The sequence below is a fragment of the Mastigoproctus giganteus genome, chromosome 5, assembly GCF_048544385.1.
Source record: "Mastigoproctus giganteus isolate SK-2022 chromosome 5, ASM4854438v1, whole genome shotgun sequence".
In the NCBI taxonomy this organism is placed as follows: domain Eukaryota; kingdom Metazoa; phylum Arthropoda; class Arachnida; order Uropygi; family Thelyphonidae; genus Mastigoproctus; species Mastigoproctus giganteus.
Window position 1 is genome coordinate 7,506,280 of NC_143579.1, and position 14,343 is coordinate 7,520,622.

Consider the following 14,343-nt stretch of genomic DNA (forward strand, 5'->3'; position numbering starts at 1 on the left):
GATCATTAAGTTACATAAAACTGACCACCCATTAAGACCAATAGTTTCATATAGCAAATCAGCTTTCGCTAATATATCTACCTTCCTAGTCAAAATGATATCCCCTCTTACTAGATTTTCCACTTTTAAAATTAACAACACCAATCAAGCCTTCCAAAAAATCAACAATATCGTAATATCCGACAGTGACATATTAGCATCCTTCGACGTCACATCCCTCTATACTAATGTCCATATTCTATTCACCCTACAAGCTCTACGTGAGTTTTTAGCAGCCGATGACACCTTAACAGAACGCACCTCTCTCTCCATCGACCACATCCTTGAACTCACTACACTTTTATTAGATGCCAGATACTTTAGATTTAACAACAAAATATTTCAACAAATATTTGGCTTACCGATGGGCTTAGGTATCTCGGCCCCCTTGTTCGAAATTTACATGGCATCCATCAAGAACCAAATTCTACACCCCTTTTCCTCTGAATTAAAAGTATATACATTCGCTACACTGACGACATCCTTGTAATAGGCAATAGACCTAGAATCGACAATCTCTTTTCAAAATTTAATTCTGTACATTACAAGCTTAAATTTACCCTTGAAATTGGACTAAACAACCAGATCAATTTCTCAACATCACCATCTACATAACAGGCACAAAACTAAATACAAAAATTTTCAGGAAAAACACACATACTGGCAAATACTTACATTTCGCTTCACATCACCCCCTTAACACAAAAAAAGCCATCTTATGCAACCAAATCTACAACACTCTAAAATTTAGCTCTTCACAAAATGACCTATACAATGAAATCCAATATCTCACTGATAAATTCATAGCCAGAGGTTACCCACATCAACTTATCTTACATACAATTGCCATTGCCAAAAATAAAATTAATAATCCGATCAGACATAACAATAATACAAACATCTGCATAGTCCTCCCCTATCATAGTGAACTAGTAGAACAGTTCTGGCATATATTCAACGATACTGACATCTCTCTTGTCTTTTCCGCTTACAATAAACTCGGATCTTTCTTCAGCTCTTACAAAGACACACATAAATATTTCATCAGCGATCTTAATAATATAATATACCTTATCAATTGCCAGCCAAACTACCCAGACGATCGTTTTGAAGCTGGGTGGTGGTATCCTCTGAAAATAAATAACAGTAGTCTTCTCTACTAGAGAAGTGTTATTTATTTGAAGTAGTGCAATACCAGCTATCTCGTTGAGAAGGCACCCACAATATGAGATACTATTAAAACGATGCCTTTTACACTACATACGTAGTTCAAATTTATGGGTTAACTATGGTGTATCTAAACCAATATTATATAGTTAATTACCAAAACCCATAAGGATTATGCCTTGTGCATTTTGTTTTCAAATACATTATTACCAACACCCTTTGGCATCTCTCATATTGTGGATATAACTTTGCAACTGTTAATATGGAATTTGAATAACATAAAAATTCCTATGCATATACTTGAATTGCACTATGGGAATTAGAAGCACATATATTTAAACTTTCTCTCTCCTTCCTTTTCTGCTATTATGAACCAACTGACTTGAAAGTTTCTGTTCAAACTCATAGTTCAATAGTGATTTTACGTAGTGAAATCTTTTACAACAAGCATTAGAGTATGGTGCACTTTCCTGTACACAATAATTTTAACAATTTTTAATGTCCATAACTTTTTTAAATTAATTTCATTCTTATTGACATACAAAGGGTACTAGGAAAGTTTTGCAATACAGCTTTGTTTATTTAATTTTTTCAAAGTAATTTCCTCTACATTCAATACACCTCTCCATCCTCCGAAACCAATCTTTAAACCAGTTCTACCAAGTTTCACTAGGGAGTAAAGCACACTCGTTGACCCAAGCCCGTAGAAGGTCCTCATCACTGGAAAACCGCCTCCCTTTTAGCTTCATTTTCACATGCGGGAACAGTGCAAAGTCACAGGAAGCAAGGTCTGGATTGTAGGGAGGGTGCTCGAGAAGTTTCAGTCCTGTCGTGGTCAAATATTCGGTGCAGGCTTTGGCGCGGTGAGCTGGAGCATTTTCGTGATGGAGGTACCAGGTGTCCATTCTTGACTTTAGCCACAGGTTCTTCATAGATCCAATGACTTTAGGCAGGCATTGTTCAGTATACCACTTAGCTGTGACTGTCTTCTGCGCGTCCAAAACGACACGTTCCACAATTCCACTCGATTTGAAAAATACAGCTATCATTTTCTTCTTTACAGATCGGGATTTTCTGACAATTACGGGTGTGTCGTCATCATCAAAGACCCAAACTTTGTTTTGAGCCTTGGTCGGCAGATCGTAATAGTACAGCCAAGTCTCGTCACCTGTCACGATGTTGTTCACATACCGAGATTGTCCCTTATCAAACTTTTTTAACATCTCCCGGCACCAAGTCACACGTCGTGTCATCTGCTCTTCAGTCAGTTGATGCGGCACCCAGAGAGAACAAAGTTTCTTCACGTGCAAATGATCTTGCAGAATCGAACGAATTGCTGGTGCATTTAGGCCCAAAGTATCCTCTATCTGTTGGTAGGTCACTCGCCTGTTTTCGTCAAGCATTTTCTTCACAGCAGTAGCGTTTTCCTCCGTAACTGACGTTCGTGGCCTTCCCGGCCTCTCAGAATCCTCCAGAGTGAAATTTCCCCTTTGGAATTCTCTATACCACCTGAATATCGTTGTACGATGTGGACAATCATCATCTAGTGCAAGAGTCATTTTTTCTAAGCACTGGTCTATGGTTAAACCACGCACGAAATTATACCGCAAAACTGTCCTTATCTCATTTCGTGACCACGATGCCATCGCAAGCACTTTACACTCTCACTACTAATGAATAACTGAGCCCATCGACTTGGCGCGGCGGCTACTATGCACGTATGAACATGTCTCAACATGCAGCAACAAGCAGCTTCCTGTGATTCATTGTTTTGTCATATTGCAAAACTTTCCTAGTACCCTTTGTATAAGCAGTTGGAAGGTAAGTTCTGGAAATAAGGTGGTCAACCAACATTAAGGCACATGAAATTAGCTACTCAGTATTGGGCACATTTATAGCATCTCTTGCTGTAATGCTTGGCGTCTGTTTGGCACGCAGTTTGATTTGTTTTTTGCTTATGTTGATGTTAGTTTATGTACATGATTCAACTTTTTATAAAATTTTAAGATTTGTTCTGATTTAAAAACAAAAGCCAACAAAAAAATCAAATCAGAATTAATGCTTTTGTGCTTTAATTTTGATTTGAATTAAAGTACAAAAGTAAATGCTCACTTTTAGCAATGAATTCCAAAATTTGAAATTTGAACCATTATGTATGAATTTTCAGAATGATGGGGATGTTGGAATGTTGATTTTTTCAACATTTTGAATATTATAATACACTGAACAAGTTCTCTCTCATTTAAGTAGCAGCAAACATGTTAACCAAGATCAAAATTCTACCCCTCCCTCCTTCCCCAGTTCTTAAGTAGCACTGGAGCTTTGTCTGTCTTTTCTGTACACATTGTACTCACTATATTCAAATTTTGTATCCCTTACATCCTGGTCACAAATGTTTCTGATATCTGTTACAATGTTTGCACTTGATGACTTAACCAGTACTTCAGATTCATCAAATTTGTTTACTATATTCATCATACCATTGTGTATGATGCAAGTATACCTGCATCTGTTTTGCTCTTAGTAGACCTAATGCAGCTCATGTATTTGCAAGTCCCATGAGAACCCTCACTGGCATTGCATTCCCCAGCATTTTACTTTCCAGAATCACTTTCCCCTCTGCTTGCAGTTACTGCTAATCTATCAGTCTATGTATCGCCCCAAGCTAGGAGTTTTCCAACCAACCTAACAGTGCCTCAACAGCATCAGCAAATTTTCTTGCACCCTTTCTATTTAAGTGTATCCAATCCCTATAAAAACAGTTTCGCCTGCTAACAACTGAGAATATTTCTACCCCATGAACCTTGTACAGTCTCTCCATGGCCAAATTGGCTACAGGTTTCAAAACCAGAGTGAAACTGGCAAAAATAAATCAAGATCAAAATTTTGCTTTAGAAAATTGTAAAAAATTGTAATGGAAAAAATCTTTAAAAATATAAATACTAGTTTTTTTTTTTGCTAAAACATCTACATTTATATTTGTATTACTTGATTCAGCTTCACCAACTACTGAATCTCAATGCTAAATAAGAATTTCAGCTTGTTTAAACCTACATTATCTCAGTTCTTGTTGACAGCGAATAGAACATCATTGATAGGTTTCACTCTCCTGTGCCAATTTTTGAAATAGGAAGGTACACCATTAATGTAAACACAGTTAATAAAGAATGCTACATCCCTGTTTCAGGATAATCTGAAACAGGGATGTAGCATGTGATTTGTTGATACTGGTCAAAAAAAAAGCACATAGGTAATACATAATCCATACAGCTCACATCGGAAATTCCATATATAAATTTGTTCTTGTAAAAGGATTAGCCTTGAAACAGGCATATAATTTAAACAAATGATTGTTTAAAAGTAGCACTTATCTAGACTAGTGATTAAAGCAAGTCTATTCTATCTTGATAATCAAAAACCACAAAATTTGCTCTTGGAAGTTGAAATCCTGCTGGCCATAAAATACACAGGACTAAATTGTCCTTGTTATGCTAACTTAAGCAATGATAATAATTACTTCTAGAATCTCAATGTCATATAATAATATTAAAAAATAACACAATGTTAGACGGAAAGCAAAACAATGAGCAATCACATGCTTACCATATAACCAACTTATAGTGCCAACCTCTAGAATGGCAAGAATAACCACTGTTAATACAGCAATAAAGTGGTCTGCAAGCTGAAAAAAATATATCCCAGCCTAAAAGAAAATAATTATGTAAGTATAAGACAACTGTTTTTTTTATTTAATGTCTGGTAAATTTTCAAATATGAATAGTCTTAAACTTAGATTAATAAGCAGTAATCGACTCAATGGCATAAATAAAGTAATGCAGGTATGTGCTGGGAATTTAGCTACAGAATAGCTTTTGCATTTCTCTACAATAATTATCTGATTTCTACTTAGTCTGTTCTTTTCTAATATATCATCATTCACTAATTTAAAAGTGAATATGGCATCAGTATAAGGTCTTTACCTTCTAAAATCATTTCTGTTTCCAATTTTTGGTCCCACTGCTAATTATACAGAGTGTTTATAAATTATTCACCTGATTATGAAGTTCGAGAAAAAATTTTATTGTAAGAGATACTGTAAAATGGTTTGCTACACTTAATAAAGAAACTGAAATAATTTCTTATCACACAACCACACTTCACAGCATGCCGCCACATGGGCAACTTTGAGAGCAAATAGAACATCAAGACAGTAGGTGATTTCATTCCAAGTGTTTTGAAGCATCTCTAAAGAAATGGAAGTCACTGCCTATTCGATCCAGTCTTTTAGCACTGTGATATTGTTAACTTTTTATTACAATACACCTTGTCCTTTATGTAGCCCCATATAACAAAATACACAGGTGTGATATCCAGGGAACATGGAGGACATGGAATGGGACAATCCATTGGTTAGGAAATATTTTATTGAGGAAATCACACAGATGCAAGCTCCAGTGTGGTGGTGCCCCATCTTGCTGACTGAACAAATGTGGCTGCATACAATTTGAGCATATCTAGGTAATTGCAGAGTTCAAAGTGTTTTTATGGAAGTATAATGGCCCAATCACCTGGCTGAAGGACAGTGCACATTACATGTTTACCTTGGGACTATCATGCTCATGTTCACAAACTGAATGGGAATTTTCAGATCCCCATATGTGACAAGTGTGTCTGTTAAATTTACCACAGTCAAGTGCAATGTTGCTTCATCACTGAAAATGACACTTTGCAGAAAGTACTCATCTCATCTTCATCTATACAGCTGAGAATGGGACAGCAAATTTCTCCTGTTGTGGTCTGTTATAGATATGGCTGTGGAGGTCTGAACGTCTGTAGGTATGAGAGCAGGACTGCTGACACTTGCAGTTAGTATAGAGTTAGTCAACTGGAGTTGTTCGTTTGCGACTTTAAGTTGTTGATTTTCTATTATCAATTCATATAACATCTTCTCAAGGGAGCCCTAGCAACGTTATACAGAGCGAAGTAGTTTTAGGGATCAAACTGTTGTCACTGTTTAAGCAACACTCCGCTTTACATCTCAAAAGAGGGATTATCTTGAGATTATGTACGTTATTGCTCAGAAAAGTGGGAAGTTTCTCGTCAACTTCAGCATCCTCCCAAAGCTTGGTGGGAGAGCATTTCAAGTGACCTATACATTTTTTTTTGGTTAGTACCACCTTCAGCGAAGTTTTGCATACCACACTGGTTAGCACACAAATGACTATCACTGAAATGTTGCCTTCTCTTTCCATTATTAAAAATTCCAGTTTGAAGGTAATTGAATTATTGGGGGCTACTCCATAGTTGTTGTTAAGGTTGCAGCGGATTGTATCTGGATATTGCGCTTTTCATCAAGAATTACCTCTGAAGAGGAAGATGTATTTTGTGATTTTAAAGCTGTGCAGAGCAGCAGGACTGTCAGTATAATTGCTTTCTTCTGCATTTGATAGAGAGTTGGATCCGTCAATTTTACTAGAATTATCAGGCTCACTTGCCTTTCCTTTGGTTTTCATCACTTTGTTTTGTGGAATTTTCTTATGTGCATGCATTTTGCATGCTTGGCATAGGAAGAGTTTCCACTTTGTGAGTGGCAACTTTGATAGTTTATTGACACAGCAAGTCCCTAGGATAATTGAGAAGCTGACACATTGAACAGTCAGCGAAGCAAGCCTCCGACACTGACGACTGCATATGGTCTTTCAGCATTAGTGATTTTCTTCTGTATCAGACTTGGCATATTTAGGCAATAAACAACTCTTACAAATTAGCAGAAGTGGAATAGTTTGTTTTTCTGATTTGGAGCAAGAGCTTTAAAGCAATTCGCTACAACAACTAGCAGATATATACTGGCTTGTAGGTCGTTAGCAGCAGGTCACTAGGGAGTTCATTCTTTAAGTAAATAAGGGATTTAAACGAACCTCTTAAGTGCTAACCTTGACAGGTTTCCGAGTGGATAGCTTTAGCATTGCCGGGGTAGTAGAAGGCAAACTTTGTTCTGTGAAACATTACTGATTAGTTGCCGACCAGGCTAGCCGGGTGGGTAAAGTGCCTGCCTGGCAACCCAAAGGTCGTGGGTTCAAATCCCGCCTTGGGCTTGGATCAGAGTAGAAAATGCAAAAACCTTGGGAAGCGCAATATGGCCACAGAAGCCGATGTGCCAATAACTAACAAAAAAAAAAAAAAAAAACCTGATCAGTTGAATTATAACACACAGAAAAATTAAAATAAAAGTTTACCTGTCACATGGAATAACGTACTCAATCCGCCAATGGGTTCCTCACATTAACAGGAATAAACTGTTGCGATAAACTGTTTTAAACTATATATTTGTTGCACTAAACACGGAGCAACAAACTGCATGGTCACACTTCCCATCCTCATCTTCATCTATACAGGTGAGAATGGGACAGCAAATTTCTCCTGTTGTGGTCTGTTATAGTAGTAGTAGAGGCATATGATGCAAGAAAGCAAGCTTATGTAGCATCAGCCAAAAAAAAAAAAAAAAAAAAAAAACACCATTTCACACATCCAATCCCTCTAAACATCTGACCAGTTCCTACTTGAATTTATTTAAGCTATCAACTCTACGCAACAACTCCAGATCACTGAAGAAATCAGCAATGATATCAGGATGGAATTTGGTCTAGACAAATGCAAGACCCACAGATTGCAGGAAAAATCAGTCAGCCGAAACTATCAGTTGCAGACTGGTAAAGATATCGAAGCCATGACAGGAGGAGAGACCTACAAATACCTGGGGATGATGGAGGCTCAGCAGTTAGAGCACAAGGATATCAAGGCCTGTCTGACCGAAAAATACCATCAGAGACTAAGAAGCCTGCTCAAGGCAAAGCTGAACAGAGGGAACACAATTAAAGCCATAAAAATCTATGCAGCCCCAGTGCTAACATACTCTTTTGAGATCACAGATTGAACTAACGCCGAGCTGGAGGATATCGTGTGAAATATAAGGGCAATGATGACCAAGAGCTGCAACACCACCCACACAAAGTCAGCCATGGAGAGAGAGAGAGAGACTGACAATAGCTCAGAAAGGAGCCCGATAGACTTCATCGAGAAACAGAAAACAGTGATAGCTAACCTGAAGGATTACATCTAGAAAAACACAGTAGCACTATACCAGGCGATAAGGAAGATAGACAAGGCACACCCCATTCAACCTAAGCAAGAAGTGCACTCCCGCCCAGAAGGAACAAATGAAGCTAGAAAAATGGGCAAAGACATTACAGTGACCTCCATCAAGACCACATAGATAAAATGATTTCCAATGCATAGCTCACATAGTAGTCATAGTATATTAATGTATGTATGGTGGCACTTAGACTTAAAGTCCATCACCACCACATGATCAGTATCAAGTAAGACATCTACCAATAGTAAAAAAAATAAAAATACAAATAACAGACAGCCACTCTGCCACCATGGAGAAAATGCCAAATTGGCAATTGCTTCCCAGTGCCCATCTCTAGAGCTGGGCCTGGGTCAACTTTTCCTGTCTGTGCACAATGCATGAACTCCACACCCATCGGATGAAGTGCAATATCGATAGGTGTCACCTGGAACAACAAAAAAAAAAAGAAAACAAAAACGTATGAAAGCAGTCAGGACTAAATCTAGCATCATCAATTCATGATGCCAGCAAACAAAAACAAAAAAAAAAAAAAAAAAAAAAAAACTCTTAACTGCCTGCAAGAGAGAAAGAAAAAAAAAAAAAAAAAAAGCCACTCAGCAATAATCCTGCATCTTAGCATTATAATATGGCAGCTAAAAAAAAAAAAAAAAACTGATGACAGCATAGATAAAAAAAAAAAAAAAAGGTGTACAGAAAGAATTGCTACACTTAATCACTGTCAATCAGTACCTTAAGCTGCCTCCTCTTCGGGAAAAGCTCTTCTGGGCAAACTCCTGAAATGTCTGAAAATACTAAAAACTAGATAATTTATGTTCATTACCTCTGCATAAATCAACCACCACATTTACAAGATTAATTCCAATCTGATTGTAAGCTGAACAATCAAATAACACATAGTCGCATGTGTTATGCATAGCTCACAAGTGGCCCTCTTCCCCATGACTGAGGAATTCATGCTCACCATCCAAGATCAGGTAATTAACACAGGAACTATAGAAAATACATCGCCAAGGAAGCCAGAATGTCAGATGACACATGTTGATGCCGCCTGGCCTCAGAAATGAACCAACACATCATTGCAGGATGCAAGGTAAAACATCCAGATAGTCTACGCTTGTAGACACGACCAGGTAACTAGGATAATATCAGAACCTAGCAAGGAAATACCAGCTGATCAAAGAAAGCGTACTGTATTACAAGTACAAACCCCCGGCCGTACTAGAGACCCAACCCACAAGCAGTACTGGGACCACTCCATAATAACGAACAAAACAATCCCACACAACAGACTGGACATAAACCTTGTCGACAAGAAGGAAAACGCTACCTACCTGATTGATATAGCAGTGCCCAACACTGGCAACGACCAGAAAAGAAAACCCACGAGGAAAAAATCAGGAAGTAGATGCACCTAAGACAGGAGATCAAAGAGCTGTGACATATGCAACAAGTAACAACATTTCAATCATCATGTCAACCACTGGTATGGTGCCAAAGACCCTACATAGCAGCCTTCCAGAAAACACATACAAGGAACTCCAGAAAATCACAATCCTGAACACCTGTAGAATACTCAGAGTATTCCTTGGCCAACAGTAGCACCAGCCATAACAACCACTCTGTGCACTCGGCACTGGTATCTGTCACAGGGTGGAACCCCCCCCCACATCAGGGTAATATAACACAACAACTAAAATAATAATAATAATAAGATGGATGATGTTGCAGATAAATATTATTCATACTGCATCAAGTGCGCGCAGGATAAAGTCACTCGCGTTCAGGCCTTAGGCAGAGGGGTCGGTTTGAAAAGTTGGAGACAGTCTCCCGAGCAAGACAGTGGAGCAAGTGGCGCTGTCCCCCATAAGGCTACCACAAGAGAAGGGCAAGACCATACAGCCCACCAACTGGATGTGTTTCCTGCACACTGAGCTAGTGACCAACCAGGAAGGAAGAAAATGCCAACACATGAAGTGGAGCATTGAAATGAATACATATATCATGCAAGCATATTATGAAATAACCAGGCTAGAGACCAATATGACAATGTACAGATCGCGATTACATACCAAGTGGTAGGAACGATACTTGGATATTCAGGTCACCGAACAGCGATTAGCAGACAAAAGAAGGACCATCGTCAAAAAGAACCTAATAGCTCCTGCCATCTTGGAAAAAATCAAGCAGCACAAAGAATATGGTCAATATGGAATCAGAGGAGGAACAGCAAGAAGAAATACAACCCAGAGTAGCTGAAGTGGAAAGAGATGACATCATGCTATCCAGAATAGAAGACGAGTGGAAGAAGGCCCTAACCGAATTCAAAGGAATGGACCCCACAAGAACCGACGTGATACCTAAGCAGAGGCCAAATAAAATCCTGTGGAGAGAAACAGACCAACTCAATCGGCAAATAATGCCACATTACCTTGATAACAATGGTGCAATGCTGGAGGCTATCCAGACAGACGTATACTGTGCTGCTTGTTATTGTTATTTGGTTTTTTTTAGGAGCATTAGCAACTAAGGCCATATTACTCCGGGATATGCGGTGGTCATTCCCTGACCTTTCCGCATCCTCCGTATGTGGTGGTGACGGGCTTGAACCCTGGTCTAATCAAGAAGCGTGTGCTACGCACTGCTGCTCCTTCCCATCTGGCTATGGAGGCGCCATACTATGCTGCCATAGCAGCCACTAGGATTAATGGCGCCTCCGTAGCCAGGTGGGAAGGAGCAGCAGTGCGTAGCACACGCTTCTTGATTAGACCGGGGTTCGAGCCCGTCACCACCAAATACGGAGGATGCGGAAAGGTCAGGGAATGACCACCGCATATCCCGGAGCAATATGGCCTTAGTTGCTAATGCTCCTAAAAACCAAATAACAAACAAACAACAACTAGGATTAATGGAAAAGAAACGAGAGACCAGCAGCAGAAGAACCAAAAACAGAAGGAACTGCCAGCTTTGGAAAGAAGACCAGCAGAAGATAGAAGAATTAAGAGTCAAGATAGGTCAGTTGGCCCAGTACCAACAGGGTAATAGAAGTAAGAAATTGATTGGAAAGGTGAAGAGCATTCTCAAGAGAGACAGTGTCCATAGCAAACATGAGACCAGAAATCAGAGAATAGGAGAATACTTGGACACACTGAAGCAGAACCTCCTTGCACTCAGCATGAGACTACACCGATACAAAGAGAGCTCCCAGAGGAAAATAAACCGAATCTTCCATGAGGACCAAAGAGCCTTCTACAGGAAACTGGGTGAACATGAGAAAGCAGGAAACGGACCACCCGAGAAGAAGACGATCGAAGAGTTCTGGGGAAATATCTGGGGCAGTGAAGTAAGACATAACAGCAGAGCACCCTGGATAGAAGTAGAATGGAAGAAAACGAAGGACATACAAGAGATGAGAGAGTGGGAGATTCGAGAAGAAGAAGTAAAACAATCGATCAGGAACACCCACAACTGGCGAATCCCGGGAATTGATAACATCCACAACTACTGGTACAAGAAGCTCACCTGCACACCTAGCAGAGCAGTTCATTCGAATGATAAGCAACCCGGAGACAATCCCGAAGTTTCTCACTGAAGGAGTCACATATCTGAAGCCTAAAGATGAAGATACAAGAAACCCAGCGAAATACAGGCCAATCACGTGCCTCCCAACGATGTACAAGATCCTGACCAGCTGCATAACTAAGAAGATATCAGACCACTTAGAGAGTCAGAACATAATGGCCAAACAGTAGAAAGGAATTGCAAGCGGAGGAGCAAAGGATGCAAGGGGCAATTAACCATAGATGCCGCAGTTATGGAGCAAGCCTTCAAGAAGCACCGCAACCTATACACGGCCTACATTGATTACCGCAAGGCTTTCGACTCCGTACCTCATAGCTAGCTAATAGAGACCCTGAAGATCTACAAGGTCAATCCGATAGTGACAAACTTCCTAGGAGCAACAATGGTGAAATGGAGTACCACCATTAAGGTCGAGAACACCACAACCAGGCCAATCCCCATTAGAAGAGAAATCTTTCAGGGAGATGCTCTGAGCCCACTATGGTTCTGTCTAGCACTCAACCCGCTATCCACCATGCTCAAAGGCAGCAAGTATGGATATAACCTCAAAGAAGGAAGAAAGAACCTGTACACCCTCACCCACCTGATGTACATGGATGACATCAAGCTCTATGCGGTAACCGAGAAGCAACTCCAGTAACTACTCCAGATCACTGAAGAATTCAGCAAGGACATCAGGATGGAATTTGGTCTAGAATAATGCAAGACCCACACACTGCACCAGGGAAAATTTGTTGGCCGAAACTACCAGCTGCTGACTTATAAAGAGATCGAAGCCATGACAGAAGGAGAAACCTACAAATACCTAGGGATGATGCAGGCTGAGCAGTTAGAGCACAAGGAAATCAAGAAGTGCCTGACCAAAAAATATCATCAGAGACTCAGAAGCCTGCTAAAAGCAAAACTGAATGGAGGAAACACAGTTAAAGCCATAAACACCTATGCAGCTCCAGTACTAACATACACATTCGGGATCATAGATTGGACTAACACCGAGCTAAAAGATATCATGCGAAAGATAAGGACAATGATGACCAAGAGTCACCAACACCACCCGAAGTCAGCGGTGGAGAGAATAAAAATACCTCTGAAAGAGGGAGGAAGGGGCCTGATAGACCTGATAGAACAGAAAACAGCGATAGTTAACCTGAAGGATTACTTTGAGAACAACACGGCACCACTCCACCAGGCCATAGGGAAGATAGATAAGTGACATGCCCACTCAACCTAAGTGAGGAAATCTCTCCTGCCCAGACAGTAAAAGAAACAAAGTTAGAAAGATGGGCAAAGAAGACACTCCATGGCAGACACTACAATGACCTCCATCAAGATCACATCAACACCACTGTTTCCAATGCATGGCTCAAAAGTGGAATGCTCTTCCCTGAGACTGAAGGATTCATGCTGGCCATCCAAGACATGCATTTTCCTGTGCTGGGTTGGGAGTGGTGGACTGATTCTGTGGCCTCTGTGCTCACTCGATCTTACACCGCTTGATTTCTTCCTGTGGGGATATGTGAAGGACATTGTGTACAAGAACCCTGTGACCTCCCTCGATGAACTGAAGCTCAGAATTGTTGCTGCGATAAAAACAGTTACACCGCAAATGCTGGAGAACACTTCAAGGGAAATTGAATATCGCTTGGACATCTTACGTGCCACGAAAGGCGTGCATGTTGAATTTGTTTAGCATTCTGCAGTATTGATTCTATAGGTAATAAAACTTTTTGAATTACACTTTCATATTCCATAAGCAGTTTTATTTTGTTGTTTCCAGTTAGAAAATTATAGGCCACAGAAACCCCAACAATAATTTAGAATCGCCCTGCATCATGGCAAAATTTGTGGCACAAAAAAAAAAGTTGCGCAGCACTCTAACAACAGGACAATAACATGATACAATGGAGACCTAATATGCTATAGCATTGCCTTTGTTCTGGCTACAGCAGTAATCCAGCATTGGAAATGTGAGACATACACAAACCTCACTGCTAATTTTAGGTTGCCACATGTGAATAATTATTATTTTTCAACTGTTTCAAAAACTTCTAGGTTTCATATTTTGCATTTCCTTTCTGAAGTGGATTTGGTCTACTGAAATGGATTTAGGTCAAGATAATTCCCAGATAATGAATGAACCTACATTCCACAATTACAGAAAACTTGAATTATCTATAAAATTATCAACACCTTTTTGGGTTTCAATTTCTGTTTTAAACAGCTGTTAGGCAGAGAAAGCATTCCTGTCTCAAGCAATGTTTTTTTTTTTTTTTTTTTGATTTGGTAGTTGTTGGCGCATCGGCTTCTGTGGCCATATTGCACCTCCCAAGGTTTTTTGCAGTACTTTGATCCAAGCCCGAGGCGGGAATCGAACCCGCGACCTTTGGGTTGCCGGGCAGGTACTT

At 39.8% G+C, this 14,343-nt stretch overlaps 1 protein-coding gene across 1 annotated transcript in view; it reads right to left on the reverse strand.

The window, feature by feature from the left end:
* The window catches only part of LOC150085148 (sodium-dependent dopamine transporter-like), a 176,652-nt gene that overhangs the window by 40,625 nt on the left and 121,684 nt on the right, over positions 1 to 14,343 (reverse strand). The window contains exon 9 of the mRNA XM_090373849.1: positions 4,810 to 4,909. Within this exon, the coding sequence (XP_090229975.1) occupies positions 4,810 to 4,909 (100 nt within the window). The remainder of the gene's footprint in view (positions 1 to 4,809; positions 4,910 to 14,343) is intronic.